Source organism: Cottoperca gobio, chromosome 3 (assembly GCF_900634415.1).
Source record: "Cottoperca gobio chromosome 3, fCotGob3.1, whole genome shotgun sequence".
Taxonomy (NCBI): domain Eukaryota; kingdom Metazoa; phylum Chordata; class Actinopteri; order Perciformes; family Bovichtidae; genus Cottoperca; species Cottoperca gobio.
Window position 1 is genome coordinate 12,702,191 of NC_041357.1, and position 11,858 is coordinate 12,714,048.

The 11,858-nt window shown below is 37.0% G+C and overlaps 1 protein-coding gene across 1 annotated transcript in view; it reads right to left on the bottom strand.

The window, feature by feature from the left end:
• The window catches only part of map2k5 (mitogen-activated protein kinase kinase 5), a 52,737-nt gene extending 47,372 nt beyond the window's left edge, over nucleotides 1–5,365 (bottom strand). Inside the window, 4 exon segments of the mRNA XM_029427614.1 lie at nucleotides 1–46; nucleotides 3,326–3,393; nucleotides 4,662–4,710; nucleotides 4,933–5,365. The exon segment at nucleotides 1–46 is cut by the window's left edge and continues 24 nt beyond it. Of these exon segments, the coding sequence (XP_029283474.1) occupies nucleotides 1–46; nucleotides 3,326–3,393; nucleotides 4,662–4,710; nucleotides 4,933–5,064 (295 nt within the window). The 5' untranslated portion in view covers nucleotides 5,065–5,365.
• Between the last annotated feature and the right edge of the window lie 6,493 nt (nucleotides 5,366–11,858).

Sequence of the window (11,858 nt, forward strand, 5' to 3'; positions counted from 1 at the left end):
CCGGCAGCAATCCATTCATGCGTTGTTCATTCATTGTGTTGAAGTACTAAAGGAGAAGAGAAAGTCACAAATAGTTGAGAATAATAGTGCTTGGAAGTGATTATTACACATACAGGAAATTAAATATACTTCCTTTCATTATTGAAGGATCACTTTGAAAAGCCGTTCTAAATTAGCGATTTTGACTTTGCACTGCACTGACACATTTTAGAATACAACACACACACACAAAAATATTTATCTAAATGACATCAGAATTAATCCACAGTGGTCCCAAAAATGTGAGCATGCTGTGCTGAAATCTGTTGCAGATGAGGACCAATGCCCTGTGGGTTTGTTCTGAAGGAGTGTAGCATTAACCCTTTTCTCCTCCAGGTCAACAGCTCACCAAACACTCATATCCTACAGGACTAACACGTGCACACACACACACACACACACACACACACACACGCTCTGGAGCCTCTCAGACGCTTGCCAAGGCAATGCAATAATTGATGTTTCAGTTAACTAAACCATCTGTTAAACTGTGAGTGTGTGTGTTTGTTTATGTCCTCTCCTTTTTGAGGCTTGAAACCAACAACAAGACCTTATTGAAGACACAGTTAAACACTTTAAAAGATGTCTTTATGTAGTCCTCATGTACATGTGTTCATTGTGTTTTCATTTACAATCCCGTATTAACTACCAAGTCATCACTGAGATATGTAAATTTGCTCTCTCATTGTGGGGGAGGGAGGGAGGATGATGGGACCGGCTTGGATGGGAATGGATCAGAATGGCTACCCAAGTGGCACAGCTGTTATTAAAAGGCCTATTTATCACTGTCAGATCCCTCCTCGCTCCTAGCCCTCTGCTTTCGCCCTCCAGCGTTTTCACTAGGCCACATCTGAACAATAGGCCTAATACCAAAAGAACATGTTGTGTGTTGAGGGTGGGGGAGGGTGGGGGGGGGTGAGGCTTCACGTACCTTTAATTTTCCGCTCAGCTAGCTTATTGATTAAGGCTGCAATTACCACCTAATCTTTAGTAGGTGTGTTATTAAAAGACATTCTCCATTGTTGGCCAATAACTAAACAGTGTCTGATCCCAAATACCATCGCTCAGCCTTAAGGGACAATGGGAGAGCGGGAGCAGAGTGAGGGTCTCATCATCATTAGCAGACTAAGGGAAAATGGGAGTAAGAATGGTGGAATTAGAGCCGCTACCTCCAGGGGGAGCTGAGCGAGGAACGGATGAGGTTACATGTTTTTTTAGCACCTGACACAGGCCAGTCTTTAACTTTGAACAGGGGCGTCTGTCTTTCAAGGTGTCGAACAATGATTAGAGATGCCTGGAAGACTAGTGGGTCTCACAGGAGCATGTAGCAATCAATGTTCTTAGTGATGGGGGATACTTTTCACAATAAATGCCCTCTGCAGACTGGTGTTAATTATGTGCTGAATTTGAGCATTAATTTTGCTCAGCAACAAGGAGCATGAATTTTTCGCAATGTTAAAGCGGAGAGATCGCAGAATAAGGAAAGACACTGCGGTGACGGTATATTTAAAAGTCTGGTTATAAATGTATTCGTTCATTATCACACACACACAGAAACACGCGCACACACGTGGCAGCCGTGATACTTTAATGAATTATCCCACCTTTCACCTAACATGCTGGTTTCCTTTAATTCCTATTAATTTCACATAATGGCTGTCTGCTCACCTGGAATTAACAACACTGAGGCAAAAATCCACTGGGGTCTCTACGGAGGCCAAATGGCAACCGCAGCAAACAACCACAACACGGAAAAAATCCTCTGAATACAAATGCAAATGACTGCTGAAATGCATCACCCTTGCATAAGAGATTTAAAGTACACGGCTAGTGTAAATTATATTTTAGTGAGCCCAGTATTTTCCAGGTGATCAGCAGCTTTTTGTGCACTTGCTGGTCCCACGAGGAGGAGAAAACCATTACGGGGCTCCTGGATTTGTTTGCCAAAAATGTATTGTGGCTTTTGAAATCTGTGGACGAAGCAGTGCAGTGTTGTGGATACTAAATATTTGTGATGCAGGTCAGGGTCGTGAATGAATACGCTGTTAAAACATGTCACGTGTTGGGACAAAAAGCTGCTATTACACATTAAGAAAATAAATAATACTGCATGTGTATTGTAGCCTCACATTTACAGGTGTCACATACACACATTTGACTAAACAAGGACACTGATTTTCTTGCCATTTAAAAATACACATATTGGTGACGATTGCTGATATTTGGTTGATCGTGTATCAAATTAGTATCAAAGTACCACAATTTGAAATTATGGATTTCTACACTTCATAATCTACAGTAGCAGCATAACTTTACTTACACATTTGGTTGTTAAACGAAGATTAAGATGCAATTCTCGCATGTAATACACAAAACAATGGGGGTAATACCAAACCAGTACAGGAAATCCCTTAAACGTTATTTGTACATAAAGACTGTGATTTCCTTGAAAGCTACTCAAACAGGACACAAAGCACAGCAAGGCAAAATCGCAACAGAACCTCAAAACAAGTCAGCCAGATTTGAGAATAATAAAGCTGACCGAGGTCAATACTTTTTCCATTCCTGTTTTACAACGCTCATCGGCACAACAGCTGTCTCTTTGTGCTTAATCACCCTGCTGCCCTATGCTACTTAATGATTAAAAAGCAACCACAAGTGAATGCATGATAAAAATGGACAAAAAACAAGGAGTGTAAATTGTGCCTGTGGCTCCGGCAGCATCATTGTGAGCTGATGGGGGGTAAAAGACATCCACAGATGAAAGTAGATTTTGAACAATTCTGCAGCCCAGGGAGCCTCGCTCTTTAATGAGGCAAAACTTTAAGTACTGAATAATAAATAATAAAAATTGACAGTTCATTTAGCTTTCAGTGTACCTCGTAGAGAAACCCATTACACGCCATTACTCTTACTGTCCGTGGCATGAACAGTAAGTATGGTGGAATATGAAAATGTACAGCACTAGGTGGAGGAATGAGTAGTGAAAGTGTGTGCATGTTTTTCTTTTAATCTTTGGTTAAATACCACTGGGTATGGCTATATGAGGGTCATGGTTAGGATAGGTGGTTGTCAGCTTTAATGAGAAGTTCAGATGTTCAGGTTGCAGTGGAAGTTGTATCTACATTGTAGACAGGTCTGACCTCATGTGAACAGTTTTTATCAGAAATACTTTCTACTGAAGAAAGACATAGCACCTGCGAACACTGCTGCAACATAACGATTCTGGGATGGATGTGTGACTTGATGAAAAAAAATCTAATGAATGTATTAATTATATACTCACAAATGACAACATGGCTTTGAGTTCTTCATCACTTCTTACAGTGATTCTGTCCCCCACCTCGTCTTCATCTAAAAAACACACAGAAGCAGAATTACAATTGTAAAACGTTATAACTACATATTATAGCATTATATATGTATATAACATGCCATCATTGGAAACACTTAAAACATATTTTTGATTTAAAATTGGATTTATTCAGGGGTAAGAGATAATATACAGTAATATAAAGAGTAATACTTTAATGATGAATGTTACCAAAATCTTTGTGCAACTCATGCCTTATTATGAAAACCGTAAAACAAAATAAGTACTAACATTCATGTTCTAATGATAGGTCTAATATTTCAACATTTTACACAGTGTTATAAGTAACACAATCAACCCTACATGCAATATATAAGACAAAGAAAGGCATTTCAAATGTGGCCATAAATAATCAGTGTTTTACGGTTTATACTTCTGCCTTGAAATGACCCGAAATAATAGTTGTTGCTTTTTTTATGTCACATTATAACCCAAAAATCCGAACACTAAGACTGATCAAAAGAATAGCATTAATGCTGCTTAAAAAGTATTTTATCTGTCAAAATTGTACAGAAAAATTACTTTTTTTCCTGCCTTCTCCACAGACGGTCAATATATTTAGATTATACCTTAATTAAGTGCAAAATTAAGGGAATTGATAATGCTGAAAATTAAAAGGACTCCCATGCAGCAGTAAACATTTTCTTTTGACAGTAACAGTGTATAAGTTAGAAAGTTATAGAACTATGGTTTTGTTGCCTAAATTTCACTCGGGATCAATAAAGTATCTATCTATCTATCTATCTATCTATCTATCTATCTATCTATCTATATATATATATATATATATATATATATAAACTATTGTTACCAATGAGAAACACAACATAGGTCACTATAAAGCATTTTGAGATGGTCAAGAGTTGAAAAAGTGCTGTGACACATTAAAGACCAATACTGTGGTGGAGTCCCTGTTTCCAAAGCAAAGTAATACAAGTTTTAAACAGCTCATATAGTATTTATTTATTTGTTCCATTTGTAAAGTTTACAACTTACAGAACACTTGAAATGTATATAGACCTTTTAGTGTTATTATCTATTGTTGGTCATTGGTGCTTTTCATATTAATAATACTAATATATATATATATATATATATATATATATATATATATATATATATTAATAATACTAATATATATATATATATATATATATATATATATATATACACAACTTTATTTGTCATGTGAAATTCCTTGGCTGTGTACACAGATAAAGGTGATTATGATTCTGAAACAGAGACTTACATTCAAAGGCTGTGACCGTGGCTTCAGGCATGACATCTCTGATTGCAACCTGAAAATGTTTGGAAGAGTTCAAATATAAAGCAGGGACAATAAAACACATCATACAATACAGATTCGCAAATATGTGTTTATTGAGTCTTAGTTGGGCTCAGACAAAGAAACGTGTCAAATTCAAACTGTGTGCATATCGTTTCACTGTCAGCTGTTTTTCACTGAAACATGCTAACATTAAATGACAGTTAGCTAGCTGTGTAGCATTTTGAAGACTCACGAGTAAGTCATTGAAGTTCAGAAGAGATGGACAGTCAACGGCCGAGTCCATGTCTCCTGACGGCGTTTTTATACGGATCACTATTGCCTCGGTGTCCATTGCGCAGAGGTTATTTAAATCGAGTATGAGCATAAAGAGGAATATTTAAGCCTCATAATAACACTTGGCTGGCTGTCTAAGCTAATGAGCTAATTTCCTGCATTGGCTTGCTAACGACACATGCTAGCATCCTGCTCAGTCCAGACACTTTGCTCAAGTGGTGCGGAGATTTAACAACGTTCACCTTTGAGCTCAGTCAACTGTCACGACATAACCGAATGAAATGTTTAGCTTTAGCTGGAAATATGTGTTGGCCGGCTGTCTGAGGCAAAGTTTACACTAGATATTTAGCCATGAAGCTGGTTTTGAGGAACACACAACCGCTCCAACAGCGTTTCCGAATCAACATCCGCTCGTGGAATTTCAAAATAAAATACCTCCATCCCTGTATCCACTCAAAAGTATTGCTACTTCTACTGAGAAGCCTGACATAATGTAGTGGTGGGAAGTATATTTACTCAAGTACTGACTTAAATACAGTTTTGAGGTACTTAAACTTTACTTGAGTATTTCCATTTTATGGTAATTTATACTTCTACTTCTAAATATTGTATTTTTACTCCACTGCATTCATTTGACACTTGCAGTCACAAGTTAAATCTTTAAAAGAAAAACACCATGTTATGATATGATGCAGTAATATACAACTAATTTACCCAGTGTATACAAAGTATTTAAAATTGGTTCCATGTTGAAGAACTACAACAATAAAATGTTCTTACATGTATTTGTTTGTGATAAGAACAGAATAATATAATATTCTATAATATTGTAACAATAAGTACATTTTGCTGATTATACTTCAACATTAATTACTTTTGTAGATTCAGATTATTAATACAAAATATACATTTTATATATTTTATGATGGATTATTATGGATTAAGCTCCCGGCAGCATAAAGTAGTTAAAAATAGCTCCACTTTTATCAGCTGCAACAAAAAGTGATGTAAAAATGATTACACCAGTAATTATAATCCAGTGATATAATATATATATTATATGCACTTTTGAACTTGGTACAAGATGCATTAGTAGCACTACAAATAATGTTTTACTGACTACTCTGTAGAAGTACCTTTTTTTATGCATGAATTTCTTTGTCCAACAAACAATATGCTAAAAAGATTAAACAACCAACTTTATTTAAAACGTTTTGTAATGTTTAATATCATTTTGGCAAGTGAATATATTGGGAATATTGGATTGCGAATAGTTTGATTTTAATTATTTAAAATATACAGTTTTTTGTTTCATTGTTGTCATTATTCACCCCTAAAAAAGATGTCATCCTATTTATAAATGTGATTTGGACTAGAATGAGTTAGACTGAAAAGCTTTGCAAAGAAAAGTGAGTTCAACACTGGGTGACACTATGTGTGCACAACTTTTTTTTTACTGAACTGAAATTATTTAATGCTCTATTAAAAGAAATGATTGTTACCTTGGACTGATTTGATGTGAGATCAAGTTTGATAAGAAAGTACAATTTTTGACCATACAAAAGCTTTCTATGGGTATAATAGGTGGATGTCTAATGGGTAAATATTATTTTCATAATTGACCTTAGATCACTATTATAAATATTCAATCTATATTTTAATATTTAATGAATGGTCCTCACTTTCACAGAATCTCACAGCTGTAGAGATGAAACATCGCAGAGGCTTCTCAACCGTATTGACAATACACCTGAGCTAAACTCATTTGAAAAAGTAGAAGGTGTACAGAGCAGCACAATGACTATGGCTTTTCAAGTATTCAAAGAGGTTTTTACCTCTTTCACTCTACATTAACACAGCATTAGTATTTAAATGTTTTCACTAGGCCTGAGTCATTAGTGTATAATTGAATGTATAACAAAGGGGCACTTAAAACCGTTGTTGATTACGGCCTTATGATTGAGGAGCCGCATCAGTCTCCCTGCCCGCTCACCGAAGAGCTCTGATTGCAGTTTCAAGAACAAGACATTGATCCCTGTGCAAAATGAAGTCTCTTTTTCTGTTAATTTACAGCTCTCTGCTCACAGAGCTGATTCCCAAGTCTGTTGACCAGGATTCTGTGTAATGATAAGAACGTGTTGAAGCATGTTCTGTGTCCCCATGGCTCAGGTCTGGCTGGAAATGTTGCACTTGAAAACAATATCAATGAGACGTGCGCTGTGCCAGCCACTGCAGTAGGTTAGGTTTCACTGGCTGCTAAAACAAAAGTCTCAACCTCTGACTGGCCTAAGGCTGAACTTCTTTATCGGTTGTTACCATCACATATAAAATGTAAGGGAAGCATTCAAAAGGGAAAGACCTATCTGTTTAAAAGTAGTTATAGTAAAAGACCTGAGTAAAAACACAGTACAGAAACAAAAATATTCTTAAAGCATCAAAAGTAGGATATACATGATCACCCCTTATATGTATTAAAGAATTGGATTATTTGTATTGATGTGTTAGTGTTTTAATGTTGCAGCTTGTCGAGGTGTATCCTAATGTTGAGTACTTGCATTAATATTCTGTAGGGTAGTTTAATTTATAAAATGCATGATGCTGTATTTGCATTATATATTAAATCTTAACCTAAAAAGTAACTTGGTAATATAAGATAAGATAAACGTAATGGAGTAAAAAGAAGGTTTCAATATTTCCTCCTAAAAAATGCAAATACTTATAGTAAGTACAGTACTTGATTAAATGTACTTAGCTACTTTCCACTACTGTCTATGTATTTGCTTGTCCGTCGATATTCAACTGTCAAACACACATGCATACACACACACACACACACACACACACACACACACACACACACACACACACACACACACACAGACAAAGGTTAGGAGTTCATTGCATCGACCTGCTCTGCACTTATCTAATCTCTTACACCTGTACCAACAGCTGGGTTAAAGACCCATTGATTTCCAGGTAATGCCTGAAATTATTACCGTGCCTAATTGTTACAGGAGAGTAAAAGGCAAAACAAAGCCAGGCTATCAAGCGTTCTGATTAATGCCTCCACCAGCAGTGCCCTCTGATGAAAAGCAGAGGATCTATATGGCACTTTGTCAAACATACTCTCCCAGGACTTGACACTAGGTCCTTCTGCTTTAGGGGCAACTAGGATGAAGCCCAGTCAGCAATCCACATTATCAGAAATCAAACTCCTGACTTAGCTGGGAGGAGAGAGTGGAAAAGGAAGGCCAGCATTCGCTGTCTGGTAATTAAAAGCCATTTTATCAGACCTCCTCTCTTGCCCCATTCCTCTTTTCTTGCTATTGACAAGCTGCTTAGCGCAAAGTGAGCTCAGTTTGACTCTGAATGTATGAGGCACACTTATTTAACTTTCACAGCAAAGAGGGAAACGCAAGTAAAAACAAGACGGCACAAAAAATGTGCAGCAAGATTGGCACTTACATATTTACTGTAGTTTTAATATTAATTTATGGCAGTTCTTTGAGTAATCAGCCTGTTTGCTTCTTCTTTCTCCTCATCTAATGATGATTATTATTCCATTAGTCTATGTCAAATGTATTGGTTGGCTTGTTGTGTTTATTGATTAATGAGCCAAAGTCAGCACTGTCCTCCTTCACTGTAATGCTGATATAGAAGGTCTTGAAATACTATTTGTCTGCTGGTTAGGCATCGATCATTCTCACAGATATTGACTGTTACTTGGTAGCTTTCTATTTACCATGTCCCTTATCATTAATGGTAATTATTCAATGTAAAAATGTGTGAGCTTGTGGTGGTTTAAGGCCTTATTTACCTTGATTTAACCAACAGTAGGGAAGATATTACTGGCTCCTGGTCTCACAAAGGAGCTGCTGTGAGTTCAGTGAGAAAAAACACGTGTCCCACCATCTGTACAGGGCCACGTCCCAACTCAGGTATCCAGATGCGAACCCTCCGGCTGAAATAGAGATGTGTCTCCTCAGCCTTGAAGCCTGAAGCCTGTTGTTTATTGATGCTGCCAGAGTCCCTGCTCAGATCGATACCATCTCCCTTAGATGGGCCTTCAACACGCAGACTCCAAATTGAGGTCAGGATATGTAGAGGGTTATGGCACTTCAGCAGATATGAATTGCCTGAGAGGCTGCGATCATTTGTTACACCTTCCTTTGAAGTTCATCTCCAAGTTGACCTGTGATGAAGCATTTGGCGTCTGTGAGTCACTGGTGTGAGACCTATGAGGAAATGCACCAATATATGGACAAGGCAGGTTAGAAGAAATGCATTGTGTGACTACCTCTCAGCTCTCGGAGCAGCATACTTTCACTGCCATTCCCCGTGTTTCAGATTCACCTCTGAGGTCCCTTTTATGGCTGCATATTGTTTCTGTTGTTTCTAATAAAGAGGAAATATTGGAGCCTTCCTGACCTGCTCATAGGGGCCATAGAAAAATTTATGTAGTGTGCCTTCTCCACAGAGGCTGCTTTTGAACTGAACGTGACATAAATAACACATCACCAGTTCACCAGAGCTCCTCTTTCGTGCTGTGGTCAAGTGACTTTATTGAATATAGGAATGTGACTAAACGGTGTTGTTTTTCACATGATACAATTAAAAACGAAAATGATTAAAGCTTTACAATATTTCACCTTCCCTTGACAATTTTAGCTCCCAACTGTACTGATGATTCTCACGATAAATATCCCCCCCCCCCCACACACACACACTTCTTCCAGCAAGTGGGTTGTGTCTTCAAAGGTATTTTCCTGAACCCACAGATGTATGCTTTCTGCATGGATGTTTGCCCGGGGCAAAGCCATCTTTTAAATCCATTCTCCTCTGTATGAAAAGTATGTTAAGTTCCCTGTGCAGGCTGCTGAAGTCTGTGGAAATATTGGGTTTAAACTTCGGTTTTGCCTTGTTCAGACATATTTGTGGGCAGGAGTGGACACAGCCATTGGTGGCTCAGGTAAAAAAAAATAACATTTAGACTTTTCCCCCTATAGTTTATTTAGTGGATGAATCATAGAGGGACATGTGGAGTGCAGAGGTCACAAATGGGGCTGGTTGAGACCAAGGAGCTAAATAAACCTTCTTGTTTTCTCATGTTTTATATTCTAATGTACATAAATAAATACCTAATTAAGTTTGGGCACATTAGTCAGGACTTTAAAAAAATTAATTAAAACAGGTCATGCCAGCCCGCAGCTACTTTACCCATGATGTTTGTGAAAAATAGTTTTGTAAATACCACAGTGTAAATATACATGCACAAGTCTTGCATTCAAAATCGTACTGAAGTAGAGACGTGTTGTATTGTATAGTACTTAATTATGATTACTGATTTTAATGTTGTAGCTGGTGGAGGTAACTACTACTGTTGGATAGCTTTATCTATAACAATGAATTGTACTCTAAATTATTGTAGCTGGTTTTGTATAAACAATCTTAATCTGCAAAGTAAGTGCTATAGATACACTTACAATATTTCCATCTGAAATGTAGTAGGTGTACAAGTATAAAGTAGCCTAAAATAATCAAATACAAACACCTCTTTTTTGCTTTAAATTATGTATATTCATTTGGTTGTTATAAAATCTGGCAAATCAAAAGGTGACAAGCACTCCAGGAAAAATCAATGTTAATAAACAGTAAATAAATCATTAAGAACAGAATAGTTCAACAACAACAACAACAACAACAACAACAACATTGTAACTGTATATACATGTGCATGCATATGTGCATGACTGTGGCCAAGATGGGCGGCCTCTCTCTGACCACACATTGATTTGGTGCAGAGTGTCAGGTAGCCTGTTTGTCAGCTGAAATATTCATCAAACAGATCAACGGAAAGTCTGGCTGCCTTTTCAACTGCATGTCAATAATTGATAGGGAATGAGGTAAATGACTTAGTGAGTGTTTGGGGGGTCCTTCTCTTTCTGTAAGTGATGCCTCTGACCTTTGGTGTGTGAAAGAACTCATCATGGTCAGTGCTCACATGTCATATAAAGCCCGAGACAATGAACAGTGAAAGTAATGAAGAAAATATATAATATAATGAAAGAAAGAAATACCTTAATACTTTTGTACTTTATTTCTTCTGTGCCTTTGTTTTCTATGAATCAGTGTTTTAAATGACGCATTTTTATGCAGCAGTTGAGAATAACAATGCCATATTAAATTATTACTAAACTCGAAACAACAGCAAGTGTCCACGATGATGCTGAATTACTAATGTTTGGATACTGCGTGGAGACGTTACATAACGCACCCACAAAAGCACAGTGGATTAGTTGAATTATTTAATAACTTCAAAATTAAATTTGAATCAGAATCTTATTAATATTGAAGTGCAATACATGATTGAGTGCCTGTTTCAATTAGCATGCTAAAATGCCTAACAATCAAACAAGTTTAAAAATAAAGTAAAAGATTTTATTATATTTTCAGCCAATATAATCGGAGCATAAAATGTTCGGCACATTCCCTTAAACCCTGGCAATATTTCTTGAAGGCTAAGTCTATTCAAAGTAATCTATTTTAATTCATTTCATTCATTCACCCCATAATCCGTCCATCCTTCTGTGTTTGCTTAATTTCCAGTTACCAAAAAACCCATCCATCATACAGTGTCCATTAAACAGACACTTCCTCGCAGCTGCAAGGAAACAGTGCTGTCACTTACCTGACCTCTGACCTCCCTCCAGGGAAAATGTTTCTTTTTAGAATCAATACAATTTCACATTATTATGTTATTGGGATCAGTACGTGGCATGGATAGCAAGTTATTTACAGGTTGTGGTTAAACAAGTAGGCCATTAGCACCTACCTACCGTTGTCTAATTTATGGCAGGCAACATACCTGATACTGTGGTGAGTCAG